The sequence below is a fragment of the Glycine soja genome, chromosome 3, assembly GCF_004193775.1.
Source record: "Glycine soja cultivar W05 chromosome 3, ASM419377v2, whole genome shotgun sequence".
In the NCBI taxonomy this organism is placed as follows: Eukaryota; Viridiplantae; Streptophyta; class Magnoliopsida; order Fabales; family Fabaceae; genus Glycine; species Glycine soja.
Window position 1 is genome coordinate 44944405 of NC_041004.1, and position 15377 is coordinate 44959781.

The 15377-nt window shown below is 29.6% G+C and overlaps 1 protein-coding gene across 1 annotated transcript; it reads right to left on the reverse strand.

Moving 5' to 3' along the window:
* Positions 1 to 1877: 1877 nt before the first annotated feature.
* On the reverse strand, positions 1878 to 6456 carry LOC114405325 (serine/threonine-protein kinase haspin homolog). The gene is made up of 7 exons (XM_028367912.1): positions 6447 to 6456; positions 4602 to 5097; positions 3521 to 3651; positions 3363 to 3433; positions 3226 to 3278; positions 2722 to 2788; positions 1878 to 2350 (listed from the first exon to the last, which is right to left on the reverse strand). The coding sequence occupies exons 1-7, from the start codon at positions 6454 to 6456 to the stop codon at positions 2219 to 2221; spliced, it is 960 nt and encodes a 319-aa protein (XP_028223713.1). The 3' UTR covers positions 1878 to 2218.
* Between the last annotated feature and the right edge of the window lie 8921 nt (positions 6457 to 15377).

Below are 15377 nucleotides of genomic sequence, written 5' to 3' on the forward strand. Positions count from 1 at the left end.
CGGACATCACCTCGTGTCTTTTGCTTACCTTTGTTTGGCTGAAGAAAAATAGGACAGATAAGTGTGTTTATTATTTATTTTTTCTCTGTTACTCTTAATCTAAACACTTTTATTTTTTCACTATTTTCACTTTTTTTTATGTATGTTGTCTATTTTTATTTATTATATTTCTTATTTATTTCATTCTTTTTTATCAAACGAATCCTTATTATTGAGAAATTTTAATTTTTATACTATTTTATCATTTTAGGCACGCATAACGATAGTGAGCCGTTGGATTCATGACTCATCATGAATGTCTGAATGGGTTACTGGCAGATGGTTGCAACTTGCAAGTTCAAATCAAGACGGTAGTTGTTCAATAAAGTACGAGTGTTAGACAAAGGTAGACTAGAGACTAGAGAGTATTTTAAGAGCTTCATGCTTCTATTATTGTGGATGCAAACATTTACTAATAAGATACAGTCTGTCTTATTTTATTTTTATCTGTCACTTACTAGTACATTTATTTCTTAACATAAACAAAGGTATTATTTTAAAAAATTAACAGCTATGTTTAAATATTCTAAAGTCATAAACGGTTTGAAATATAGGAATTATCGAAAAATAAGATACAGAATGGCACGGAATGAACAATTAAGAAATTAAAAATATATATATAATTACCATAGTTTAATCATTTTTTTAATGAAAAAATATTTATTAATTGTTTAGGATATTAGTTAGTTAGGAGGGAGGGGGACAAGCCTGGAAAGTAAAGAAATGAAATCAAGAATTATTTTGTACGGTTATTTCTTGTATCAATTTCTTTTAAAGTAAGAATATAAAAAAACTTATTTTTTAGAAGAAAAAAAATCTGTAATGGAACAAATATTACAAGACTACCGAAATTTTGTTCGTAGTTCAGGGATCAGACCATGTGCATTGGCTTTAGTTTGGAGTATCTACTAAGGATCTATAAAGTTGAGTGTATGGTGGAAAATATTTATATAAGAAAAGAGTCATATTCTCTCAGCTAAAACCACTACCAACAGTAATAGATTTGACCCATAGTAAGGCATAAGAAAGTCATGATTTTTTTTCTTGGGTGCAAAGGCATGGATGGAATTGAAAATGAGTTATTAGGCTGAGTAGACTAAAATATTCTACTTGGATTATTGGCTGTGTGTTAGCCATGTGTGGTTTGGGCAAAATATTCAGAAAAGGCAATGCCCTACAAGCCATGTAGAAGAATCTATTCCGCCTGTTCTCGCTTAACAAGGACTAGAGTCTGACTAGGTCTCTAGCCGAAAGCTAAGAGTGAGTGATAGGGGTGATGCACAAAAGGATCCACTCAGAATCTCAAAACCACAAAGTAAGAAGAAGAGGTGCAATAAGACAATCCGTCTACTAGGATTATGGGTTTATAAAGTTATTTGTTGTGTCTTCCTTATAAAACAAGGAAAACGTAATTTGATAAACACGGGTGTGAGTTTTGGTTTTTCACTCTTTAATAGATATTGGAGGATTAAGTAGCTCCATCCCACAGTCAAGAAACAAAAAGCAAAAATTCGGGGCTAATGCAATTGAAAAAGTATTGTATTTGCATGCTATTAAGCGATTGCGGATTTTACGGGATATCAACATTTTCTAACTAGCACGTTAGTGCAAACATAACATGCGTGTTTCGGCATAGAAAGCTTACTTACTGCCAAATGATAATACCTACATTTTGATTTTACCAAATCTTGAGGCAGATAAAACTTATTACACATTTTAATCTTAATATAATAAGCTACTTGTAATGTTTTGAATCTTTAATTTTATACTTTTTTCTTAATTAACCTAAATTTTTCTGTGTATATCCGATAATCCTAGCATCTGCTTAGTAGATTATGTGATTAACCCTTTCCCTCAGGGGGGAAAAATAGTCTACATTTTGCAGGACTTACAAAGTTTGTGAAGTATAAGCATGAAAATTAAAATGTGATAACATTAACTCTGAAAAATATACAAAAGAAAATTATCACAGTTAACCTGCATTGCTGTAGAAATTTTGAAGCTATATATTCAGTTATCACATTTCGATCTATACAATAATATTTTAACTTAGCAAAAACAAAATTCACCTTGTACGGATCAAGTTGAACAATGGAGTAAGCTGTCTCCAAGGATGCAAGAAAGTTGAGTAATATTTTGACAAAATGCCATGTTAGGCGGGAAAAGGAGCTTTAGCTTGTTAAGCCTTTGGGTCCGACTCAATGAACAAATCAGTGAAGAAGGGGTCAAGAACTGCTTCCTTGGCCGAATCATACTTGTCAAGACGTTTCTTCAAGGATCGTAGATCTCTCTCGTGCTTTGTAGTACGTTCCTGCAATAACAATAGTTCATTATATACTGCCTTCTTTAGGGTCAATATTTTGCTGTTGACATTTTTCAATTCATTTAAGACTAGATTATGACTATTCAAAATAAATGCTGTTTAACTCGAGTAACAAAAAGTAACACACCAAAGTGAACGTGAACTATTCAGTAGGGAAAAGAAAAAGGCTGACTTTCTTAACAAGTATAACAGTGAAACTCATGAAATCAAGTAATGCAGTGGTATTATATCAAAGCATACAGAGCAAGATTTGCAAAGTTATATCTAAAACTAAATTAAAATTCTACAAGAATCCATATCCATATAACATAAATAAGCAAAACCGGTACATGGTTGCTAAAACTAGAGATAAGACTTACAAATGATTTCTTCATGAGGAGTATGTCTACCAAGTAGATCAACCATAACACGTTTGTTTTAGGACAGCTGTAAATTTGAAAAGGTTACCAGAATTCAGTGTATAGAAAATACAATAACGTACAACAAAGAACATTGGAACTTATATACCAGTACTAATGTCAAGAGTGTACCAACAGCCAAATCTTTTAATACCAAATCAAATTATCATATTGGCGAGGACATGTGGAATTATACTTAATCGATCAAAAGTCATGTAAATTTTTTTGTCACACAATTAATTTTCTTTACATGAAGAATGCCAAAGGGAGCTTTAAAGGGACAACAAGATAAAAAGGTGGGAGCGGTAGAAAAGAAAATGTGTGAGTATAGAAAAATTTGTCATTAGATTCAAATCCTCATTAGGAGGTATTCTCGTATTTAATAACAGAATTATTTCTAAAAATGGATTATGGATATCCGTGGTAAACCAACAAAAGATTAAAAGAATGGTATGAGAATCATACCTTCCTTCCCAGCAATCTTCAGTCACCTCCTTCATCCTCCGATATGTTTCTGACTGCATGTGTTATTTAGAATCATTAGATTAATCAGATGGAACTAACAGAAGTACAGAACTTACAACTCTATAAGCATTCCTTACCTGTTTGTCCCCTTTCGGTCCTTTAAATAGGTCAGGATCAGAGGAAAGATCTAAATACAGTATGCTATCACCTGTGTGAACAAGACAGTTAATCATAAATAACTAGTGACAAATTTAAAACCCGATATCATACTAAAGCCAAAATATCAAGTGCTCACCTGTGTTTATTGTAGATAAAGTGAAGTCAATAATAGATATTATTAATCCATGCGTTTTGATTAACATATTCTTGCCATTGAGAGTGAACTGCAACGTTTCAGAATCACTTCGGCCCACAAGTATATTTCCCCTGAGCAATTGGATATTCATAAATTAGTAATCATACAAATACATTCACTCTGAAGTCCCCATCAAAAGGAACTATTTTGCAGACATAATTGTTAATCTTGAAAGCTTCTCCATATGTTCCTTCACCAACTTTCACAATAGTTTATGAGCCACTCTGGAAAAAGAAAAAATTGCATTCCTATGAACATGAGGGCACTGATTCATAATTCAGAAAATCACTTGGAATGATTGTCAAAATGTCGTTGCTGCATTTTTTGTTACACCAAAGGCACTAGTGAATTAAAAATGACTGCAGTAGTTATTGTATAATAGATGTGAGCTTCCGTTAATTGATTTGAGTTCAAATTAGAGAGGGGCAATTATGCCCCCAAAATATTTAGTTTTCAACCTCATGCCATGAATCTTACATCCTCCCTAACACAAGTTTCTTTTTTGGGTTCAAAGAGAGGAGTCAAATTCCGGTACACTATTCAACCAACTGAGATAGACCTTGGTTGGTCCTAACACAAGTTACTGTCGAGAATAAAATAAAATTCTGATTTATAACAAGTACCTAGAGATCTTGAAGGAAAAGAAAAAGTATCTATTTTCAGTTTAACAGCTAATGTGAGATTACAAAACTGTAATGCATTTAAGGGAAGAAAAACCTTCTTAAACATAAAATTGACTTCTTAACATCACAATCCAATATTAATTGCAGACAAAAAATGGCATGCAAACTAAAAACAACAATACCAAAACCAAAAAAGTCTTTATCATAATTCATAACACACAACTAAATAAGTAGGTAGCATAGGAAGTAGAAACAGTGCCTCTCAAACAACAAATTATCATATAGGGATGCAACGAGGAATTAAATTTATTTCAAAATCCACAAGCGCACACTTATGCCAACCTTTGTCACTCAAACCAAGACAGCATGTTACTTGAAAATAAGGAACAATCCAATACCTAGAGAAAATATCTTGTAACACTGAAGGTGCAGACTGTCCACAAATCGATAATAAAACAGAAAATGGATTAATTTGGTCATCATCCATTGAAGATGACGTTGATACCAGAGAAAGTTTCTTAACAGCAGCTTCAATATCTTCAGATCCTTTACCACTTGGAGCAGACAGCATCTTTTCATTTGTTTGCAAATGACTGCCATTCTCGATAGAGGTTTTCTTCTCTTCAGTTTTGATGGTATGAAGAAGCAAATTGCTTCGGTCAGTTCGTTCCAATGTTTTCAAGTCAGAAGCACTGAAATCAATATCATGAATAGCTTCGAAACGTGCGGATGGAGTATCTAGTATCTTCGATAGTGTGCTAGAGGGACCACAGAAGGGGTTTAACCTTCTAGAGTGTAACCATTTTTCCAATCTGGAGCATACGGGTGGAACTGGTTCCTCTTGGGTGAGGGGCTTTCCTCCAACAACTGACTCGCTTGTTTGGATCGGCCAAACTCAGCCGAGTCGGACACGGAATAGCAGCACAATCGGAACGCTTTCTGGAAAATCGATCAAAAAGGATAACTCCTTTTCAAAAATGAAAATGGTTTGGGGGATGCCGAGAGTGTCCTCTCCGGTAAACGACGTCGATTCATGATTAAGCATAAATATCACAAATTATTAATCAAAAATATTAAAAGTCATGTTAAAAATATGTTAAGAACTACGGCAAAATACAAAATATATTAATAATATTTGTTTTATTTATATATTTGTCTTTTCACTTTTACGTCACATGTGGAATTTAATTTAAATATACATTTTTCATTGTTATTTAATTATAAATTATTATATATTGTTATTTATTTTTATAATAAAGTAGAGTTTTCTTATTCATAGTAATCAAGCATAAATATCAGAATTACGACAACTAATATTCATTATTCAACTAATTAAATTAGTTGCTATTGATTCATTATTAAGCATACATAATTTTGGAATAAGTAATCCAAAAAAATAATATATTACGGATTACTTCTTCTGGAATCATGTTTCATAATTTTAGAATGGACAATTTAGAAGTGTCTTGTTTTTTTTCTATGCCGAATTGGAGAATCCAGAATTATAACCAAATCCAAAAAAACTTGGATGCAGAGCAATCGAACGGTGACCCATGGAAGACAATTGTGGCAGCAGACCCTTTCAAAAGTAGGAAACTGGAAAAGGTAGTGGTGGTGGTGGTGGTGGAGGCTTTCAAACGGAGGCTTCATGGTGGACAATCTTGGGATATTTGAAAATAAGGAAGTGCAGGTAGAAAACAATGGTGCAGAAAGCAATTACCCAAAAGCATTAGGGATTCAGCCTGATGGAAATGCGTACGTCCAAGTTATAAATTGGTTTTGCTCTTTCGTTCTTGTAACTGTGGAACAAAAAAAAATTATAAAAACCATTTTATTTTTTTTAGTATAAACACCATCCTTAATGTTGACAGTTAGTACTTAATAGTAGTTATCCATCATTTCAGAAATAAATTGAATAAAAGAAGTCCTCAATGTCTTATGCTTAACATTATTTCTCAGCTAATTCATACATGAAATAGCTCTGTATATTTTTTATCCTTATATGAATAAATTTTTACAAAAAAATATTTGTCATCTATTGATTATAAGAGTGACAGATTTTTTTTCTATAGGGACTGGAACAAAAAATGATATATCAATTGTAGGAATCAAAATATTGTTTTTTTAAAACATTAAAATGAAATGGAGTTTTGTTTCATATAATAATTTATAAAAAAAATTATTATTTAATGCAGGAACTAAATCTAATATTGTTATAATATTGACAAATAGTAAAGACTAACCTGTAAACATCTTTTTTATATAGAAATTGAATTGTAAAACTTCTATACGTAAGAATTAAAATGAAGTATTATATCAAATATTTCTTCGGGTACATATATTATCTCAAGTATTGATACTAACTTTTCAATTTAACAATTAATCAAATAATTATGGATGTCCTCACGGAACAAATCCAAGAGATAGCGCCGAGATGCATGCTTTTTGCATATGACATAGTCCTCCTTGGAGAGTCGAGGGAGGAGTTGAATGAGAGGTTGGAAACTTGAAGACGAGCTCTAGAAACACATGGTTTTCGCCTAAGCAGAAGCAGATCAGAGTATATGGAATGTAAGTTCAACAAAAGAAGGAGGGTTTCTAACTCAGAGGTGAAAATAGGAGACCATATTATCCCTCAAGTCACACGGTTTAAATATCTTGGGTCTGTAATACAGGATGATGGAGAAATTGAAGGGGATGTGAATCATCGCATTCAAGCAGGATGGATGAAATGGAGAAAAGCATCGGGGGTGTTATGTGATGCAAAGGTACCGATCAAGTTAAAGGGAAAGTTTTATCAGACTGCGGTAAGACCGGCGATTTTGTACGGAACAGAATGTTGGGCGGTCAAGAGCCAACATGAGAATAAAGTAGGTGGATGTGTGGTAAGACTCGACAGGATAAAATTAGAAACGAAACTATTAGAGAGAGGGTTGGAGTAGCGCCTATTGTAGAGAAGATGGTGGAAAATAGACTTAGGTGGTTTGGGCATGTAAAGAGAAGACCGGTAGACTCTGTAGTGAGGAGAGTAGACCAGATGGAGAGAAGACAAACAATTCGAGACAGAGGAAGACCCAAAAAGACTATAAGAGAGGTTATCAAAAAGGATCTCGAACTTAATGATTTGGATAGAAGTATGGTACTTGATAGAACATTATGACGGAAGTTGATCCATGTAGCCGACCCCACCTAGTGGGATAAGGCGTTGTTGTTGTTGTTGAATTAATCAATAAACAAAACAAACAAATAGTGTTATCAACGACTTGTCTTGTATTGAATTATTAATTTATTATGCTGCCATTGAATGCGTATCAAACGCATGACGCTAACTTTCGTGTCCCTCTCACGCCCACCGTCAATGAATTGCATTTCACAAAGTTTGTGAAATCCGAGTTGAGTTGAGGGTTGTATCGTGGATCATGACAAATATGCATAATTTTCATTGGGTCAATTAATTAGATACTATCACCTACCATATATATTGCAGGTACTTTAAATAAAGTTGCATTAACCCCATGATGTGCTTTAATTAGAGAAGCCTATGTAAACATCTGTGTGGTCATTGACATGCTTGGCTTGGTTGTTTGTGGAATAATTTGCCAACAATACACACACATGCAAAATTTCTTGATATATACATCAGATCAACCCGAGCCATGAAGCTTCCTAAGTGGAGCAATTGAGACCATTCAAGACCAATCTTTTTGGCGTAGATGATTCATATGATTTGATCACTGACAAAGTAGACAACAATTATGCAGTTTAAGAAATACCAAAGAAAAAATGTTCTTCCATTCCAAATCAGCTGAGGCCGAGTATTGTCCATAACAACCACAATATATGATTTTGGCGACGACTAATTCGATCCACAATTTGCTTGAGATTAAGCATTAATACATATCAAATCAAATTTGTTAGGGTATCTTTTTCAGTTTAAAGTACTATCTATACCAGCCAACCTACTTTCCTTCCTTAGTTGATCGTGCATATAGTTTTGCTATCATTATTTATTTCGTAACTTTCTTGCTCCCATTATATCCGAATAGGTTTTAACGCGGTTTCAAGCTTTTTCCCTCGACGTTCCAGCGAGTTAAGTTCATTTCATTTCAAAGAACTTTCAGCTTGATCGTGGATGATAAATATACATGTAGTACTGAAAAACTACTTAACAGAAAAAAAGTTTGAATCAGTCAAAAAAAGAAAAAAAAGTTTAAAGTTTGCTATAATTTCGTTTTCCCCTTCTCAATTTCTTAGTTTTTTGTGTTGAACTTTTAAGCTTTTTGCCAGATCTAATTGGCAACTATATTTATTAGTTATGGTGAATGTCTAAAAGATAAAGATAAAAATAAAAATAAAAAGGAAAAACACTTATTTTGGTCTCTCAAAGTATGAGTCAATGATAAATTAATTTTTAAAAGATGAAAAAAATTAAATTTAGTCCCTGAATATATAAAAAGAAAAGTATGACATATTAGTCATGTAAATAATTTAACGATAAATATTATATTTAACAAGACATTTTAACTAGTTTTTAGTTTTTGTTATTAACCAAAAAAGTTAATGAATTATTTGATAAACAAACTTTTTTTAAATAGTTTTTTAGTAACTTCTAATTGTTTTGAAATTCTGTTTTAAGTAGCACTTTTTAAAACGTTAATTTCTAATTTTTATATTGTTTTTGTTTTTTATCCTTAATGTATTTATCAATTTTTCATACTTATCCTTTATAAATAAATTAGAATTTTATGGTTTTTCTTTTTTTACTCATTTATATGTTTGTCTTGCTTTTCTCCTCCAACTTGTAAATCCCCTCATTTTGTTTCACAACATACACACTAACCTTTTTTTCTCTAGATAATGGTATTTTTATTTTTTTTTCCACTCCCCATATAATATTTTAATAAGTTTTCTTTATAATATTTTGATTGTGAAATTCCCCAAAATAAATGAGTAAAAAAAGAAAAACAATAGAAAAGAAACATAGAGGTTGATTATTTTATTTTTATATTATGTTTTGGATATTTTTATCTCACATTCTTAATTTAATGATTATACTATTTATTTTATTAATTTAACATTATAATGATAAATGATATTTTATTTATTATATTTTACATTTTTATGATATAGTATTTATTTTAATTATTGTACCACTTATAATATTTAATTTATTATTTCAATAGTATATTTTGTCCTTTATTTTTTTAATAATTTTATATTATATGATTTATTTTAACTATTACACTAATTAGCATTATAAAAATATAATGTCTACTCAACTATATTTTCTTATATTATTTTTAACTTGATTAAAAATATTTTAAGAAATAATATAAGATTAATAGTAGAATACTTAACATAAAAAAATGTAACATAAATTAGTAGAATATAAATATATCTATTTATGTCATTTTATACTTTTTACCTATTTTAAAAAAAATTTTTACCAAACACTTCTAATTTAATAAGCTAACTTTTTAACTTTCATTTATTAACTAATTTTTTAGCTTTCAGCCATCAACTAATTTTCTAAGCTTTCAGTTAGTTAGTTTTCTCAGCTAAATTTTTCAGTCAGTTCTATCAAACAGTCAAATTGATCCCTAGACTTTATAACTTAGGCTATGTTTGATAAGATATTTCCTCTACTAGCTGAAAATCTTATTTGATTGTTCATTAAGTAAACTTTTTTTAATAGTTTCTCAATAACTTTTAACACTTTTTGAAACACTACTTAACTTATGTTCAACAAAATTAGCTAAAAAATTATCTGATAACTGCAAAACTAGCTTATTAAATTATAAATGTTTAGTAAAATTAATTGTTAAAGTAATTAAAAACTGTAAAATGGTAAAAAAAATCATGATTTATTTAGAAAAAGTAACAAAGAAAATAAATAAATATATCAAAGATAAAAGTGAAAAAAAATTATAAAAAAGTATAAGCTAGCATTTAAAAAATACTACTTGAAGTAGCATTTCAAAAAACTTTATAAACTATTAAAAAAACTTATTTATCGAATAGTCAAATGAGTTTTTCAACTAGTAAACAAAAAATAAAAATTAGCTAAAATGTTTTGTTGAACATAACTTTGAAGAAATGTTTTTTGAAATGCTAGTTTTTTAACCTCTAGTTTCTTTATATTTTCTTTCACTTTTATTTTTGATATATTTAATCATTTTCTTTGTTATCTTTTTAAATAAATCATAATTTGATTACTTTTATGTCATTTTATACTTTTTAATTACTTCAATAATTAATTTTACTGAATACTTCTAATTTAATAAGCTAATTTTTCAGTTTTTAGTTACATGTTAACTTTCCAACTTCTAGTTAATTTTGTTGAACATAATCCTAATGTCAACTTGATCTTCAAAAAATACAATTTATTATCAAATTGATCCTTAAACATTATAATTTAATGACAAAATAATCTCATAAGTTTAACAACATATAGGATCAACGTATCACACTTTTTACACACTCAAAATTAAATTTAAATTTTCCATCTTCCAATGATCAATTATCATTGATTCACACTTTTAGAGAACAAAATAGTATTTATATATCCAAATAAAAATTAGAGTGACGATACATGAGCCACCCATATTTTTTAAAACACCTAAAAAACACTTTTTTTTCTTTTTATCTTTCTTTTCATGTCAAATCATAATACCAGTAATACTAATATTTTCTCACTTTTATGTCTCTGGCTACGTGCTAATTAGCATATTGGGTGCCCATGTATAATTTTTTTTTAAAAATTATACCAAAAGTTATAGTATTCAATATTTGATAGTCTAAAATAAATAAATTCTGCAATATAACATTTTATGGTTTATTTTTTTTTAATTTAAACTCTAAAACAAGTACTAAAGTATTTTTTAAAAACGTATATAACCAGTATGATTTATAAAATGTGATTTTTAATTAAAAACAAGCTTATTTGAAAATTTAAGGAAACAAATCTTATTTCTAAGTCATCATGATAATAATATAAAATATTTATTGATTATGTTTATGACTGATGATGAGAACCTAATTATATTTACTTATTAATTAATGACTAATCTCCATCCAAATATAATTCCCGCTCCCCAAACCAAAACACACGCTCCAATTAATTAAGGAGATTTATCATAGGAATTAAGAGATAAAACATCATGTGCAGTGTAAAGAAATTTGGAGTATCGGGACAATTTGCTTAATTCTTTATTGTAGGTTTCCTTAAAAAAATTCCATGCTAACGAACATGTGCGATTGCATCTGTCAAAAAAAATGTGTAACTACATCTTTTTTAAGTAAAAAAATATGTGTGTCTACGTTATATAAAATATGCAAAAAAAAAGCAACTACTTCACATAGGTTACAAATATATAAGATAAATATATATTTAATTTAAATACATAAGTTAAAACTATAAAAAAATATTAAGGGGAAATGATTTCAAAAAACATGATAAAAGTATAAATGATTAAGGTTTTATATGCAAAAGAAATTCTAATATAAATAAAATTTAAAAGTAACTAAGTTTAAAACTTGTAAAAAAAAAAAAACTTTGACATTAGAATGGGTAAGAGAGAATTTATTGGAAAGTTGCTTTAGTTGAGGTCACTTATGTCTTAATTGTGACTTATTAAAGTTATATAGTTGTTAATGGCTCAAAAATGATTATATACGTTTAAAATAATCTAAAAGGTTAGGTGGTAGAATGTAATTGTCAAGATATCAACTTTTAAAGGAGTTAAGATCTCACATTTAATAGAAATATGATCAATATAATTCTTATACAACTTAAACTATTATCACCTTGTGAATTTATTTTATGGGATTAAATTAAAATTTAAGTTTCAAATTCCTCAGAACTCAATATATAAATTTGTCTTTATGGTGTCAAACTTTGAAAGAAAAAAAATTAATTAACTCATTTTTTTCCTTCAAAAACCTCATTTCTTTTATACAACAATATTAATAACATCAAAGACTTCTCTTACTATCAATACAACGATGATTACTGAGAGTTTAACATTATATTTGAGTGATATAACATACTACTTTTAGGTAATAACCTAGTTTTAACATAAACCTATCATGAATAATCTTTGTTTGATATAACAAATTTTACTTGATCATTAACGATCTAACACAACTTTCCTCCTAATCAAGATTTAAAACCGAACACAGACTAAGTTTCTTGTTCTTGTATTTTATTGACTTTGATAAAATTGGATGTTCATGCAACCTACTTTTTATTTTAATATTTTATTATTTTTTTTAATGCGTGAAATTTTAATTTAGTATTTTTCTTTAAAAAAGTTGGGTTACAAACCAAAAAAATGTAAAGTAGTACAACCATATTTTATTATTTCTATTATTTTATAGTTTTTTATTCTTTTTTATTTTTGAAATATTTATATCATATTTTTTATTTAACTAGGGAAAATTAAGTAAATAAAATAATCAATGAAATGATATATTTTTCATAAGAGAAAAATACATTTTTTTATAAAAAAAGAGAAAACAATTTCCTTTTTTTATTAATTATTATTTTCCTTGAGTCATTCATGATAAAATTATTATTTATAGAAACCCCAAATTTTAGTGAAATTTACACACCAGTACCTTTATTTTTGTATTTTAGGCTTTTTAAGAACCGAGGGTAAGGGGAAATGAAATCAATGAACGCAATATATATCTGTCGTTATAGTCATTTTGGCATTTGGATGGAGGTGAAGGAGGGAAGATTGTAGTTACAATAATGGTGAGACCTAAAACTTGTCCCAATGCACTCATGAAAATTAATTAGTGCCATGCATACTTTTATTCATAGGACCCTCCACTTAATTCTATGATCTTTTGTTTTTCCTCGGTGGTTGGTGTTAAATAGGTTTAAGCTTTTCGCCCATACACTCTCCATAATTCATGCTGGGTTGGCACCGTGTCTTTCTTATTAATTCTTCCCTTCCAACCTCCTATACACGGTGTTGCCATTAACGTGAGACTGTTTACGTGTATTTGGTTTTTTTGTTTAACAATGTGTGTAAATATATGGGGACTTGATCTATCTAGCTTAACCTTCTTAACCATGCACTAAAGCTCGTTTAGACGGAAAGTACTGATCATAACTACTCTGCAAATGAAGTGATTAGACTCAGAAACACCTCCTATATACATCATCAATCTGACACACTAGAAACCTAATGAATATAATAAGCTTAAGAAGCCTAATACATGCATGCATATATATATATATAGACTCTAATTTTATATACCTTATCATCTTCTACATTTTTTTCCTATACTACAAATACTTTTTTTGAAAGCAATGTTGTTCCAATTCCAATTTTTTAAAAATATTTAACATAATTATATTTATAATAAGACTCGAATTTAAATTTGAGATCATTTGTTAAATTAAAACAATTTCTATTTATTAAACTTTTAGGTACGTGTACTCTCTCTCTCTCTCCATATGCTCTTATTAAGCTTCCTATGACTAAGATGTTTAGGTCTGCAAGTGGCTTTCATCCTTTGACCATATATATAATGAGTATGGACCACAAATACTCCGCGTGAAAGAATTTAAGACCTTCCTAAACCTATCAACCAAACATTTATACTGTTATTTAAGTTCACAAGGTACAGAAAAATAGAACTGATCATCCATATTTCGGTGCTACCTTTTAATTAATTTGTAGCATCTAGCTATATATTTCCACCTACCTAGATTTCCTTTCTGTACACATTGGATTAGGCCAGGCACATAAAAAAATAGTCAGGGTATATCATCATTGTTCGTTATGTACAGAAATAATGTTCCTTGTCTTTCATGTAGTGGAAACGGCTTCTTCGGTCATGGCTACCCTTTAGCCTAACTGGAAGAGAAGATAAGTTTATGTGCACATCATTATTTAATTGAACTTTGGGTATCCGTCAATGTATTTGCCCTAGAAAGATAAGGCATGCAGACCCTCACGGGCATAGTAAATAATTGACTCATTCTTCTTTGGGGGGGAAGAACCTTGGAATAATGGATAACATAAAGTATGTGGTGCAACTTTTCATCTAATGCTACGTCATTGTTATTATAATTCCCTGGGTCTATTTTTGTTGGAGTTTATAAGTCAAATATATAACATCTAGCTAATCACTAGGCTCCACGAGATTAATTGAATAATAAATTAGATATTCTTTATTCTTTAACCACCTATATATCTAAGATAATGCACATGATTTGAAGACAATTGAATTGAATTGGTCTAGTTAATTAACGCATATACAAAAATGGTGGTCCCAGAAACATTATGTATATATGGGACTGGGATCGATCAGCTGCTGGAGATGAGTTAGACCAATAATACCAAACTGCCAGCAAAGATTTGTTAGATTTATACATATGGCCCTATTAACTAGGGAATGTTATTTGCATAACTATTTTTCACACGCCGGATTATTAATTATTAAAACTTGTATTGTGTATATAATTATTATTTTTTAAAATATAGATCATATATATTAAAAAAACGATTTAAAACAACTCGTGAACTCAACGGTTTATCCTTGGTAATGATACTCATGCATATATTTAATTTAATCCCAAAAATGTCTAGTTTGATTCATCCTGAAAATGTCTTTTCCTCCGGTTAAGACTGATCATATGAAAGTTGTGGCCTAAGTTTCCACCGCAAAAGAATAATACCTACCCAAATTTCATACCCAAAAAAGGGGGCACATCAAAATAAATCATTTAAATGTCACCCCAAATAAGAAAAATACATTGAACTAAAAGCAACAGATCGTGAAGAAAGCCCTTCACAGCTCTTCAAAATCAAATCATCAATTCTTATTTCATATTTTTTTGACATAAAACTGTATAAGTTATGATTTGTTCACAAGAGCTCTTCTTCTGTCTCATGTCGTAACGTGGAGAAGTATACATATGCATGTCCAACGCATATCAAAACACACACTAATTTTGTTTCGTTCGACACACACTTCTGTTTGCAGAATATTTCAACGAAGTAATAGAAAAATAAAATAGTGTATATATACCTAATCAGGGTGAGTTTTCTCATTTTAGACTTTGATTACGAGCGAATAATTGTTTGGTGACGCAAGCAAACCACTATAGTCAGATAAAATTTTTGGATGATTATATTTTTATAAAACAAATAAAA

Excerpts from the sequence above, each read along its gene's own strand:
- LOC114405325 (XM_028367912.1), bottom strand. Across the intron at positions 3,652-4,601 it reads TTACAAGATATTTTCTCTAG|GGGAAATATACTTGTGGGCC; the intron begins GTATTGGATTGT and ends CCAATTGCTCAG. Across the intron at positions 2,789-3,225 it reads GAAGATTGCTGGGAAGGAAG|CTGTCCTAAAACAAACGTGT; the intron begins GTATGATTCTCA and ends TCAAATTTACAG.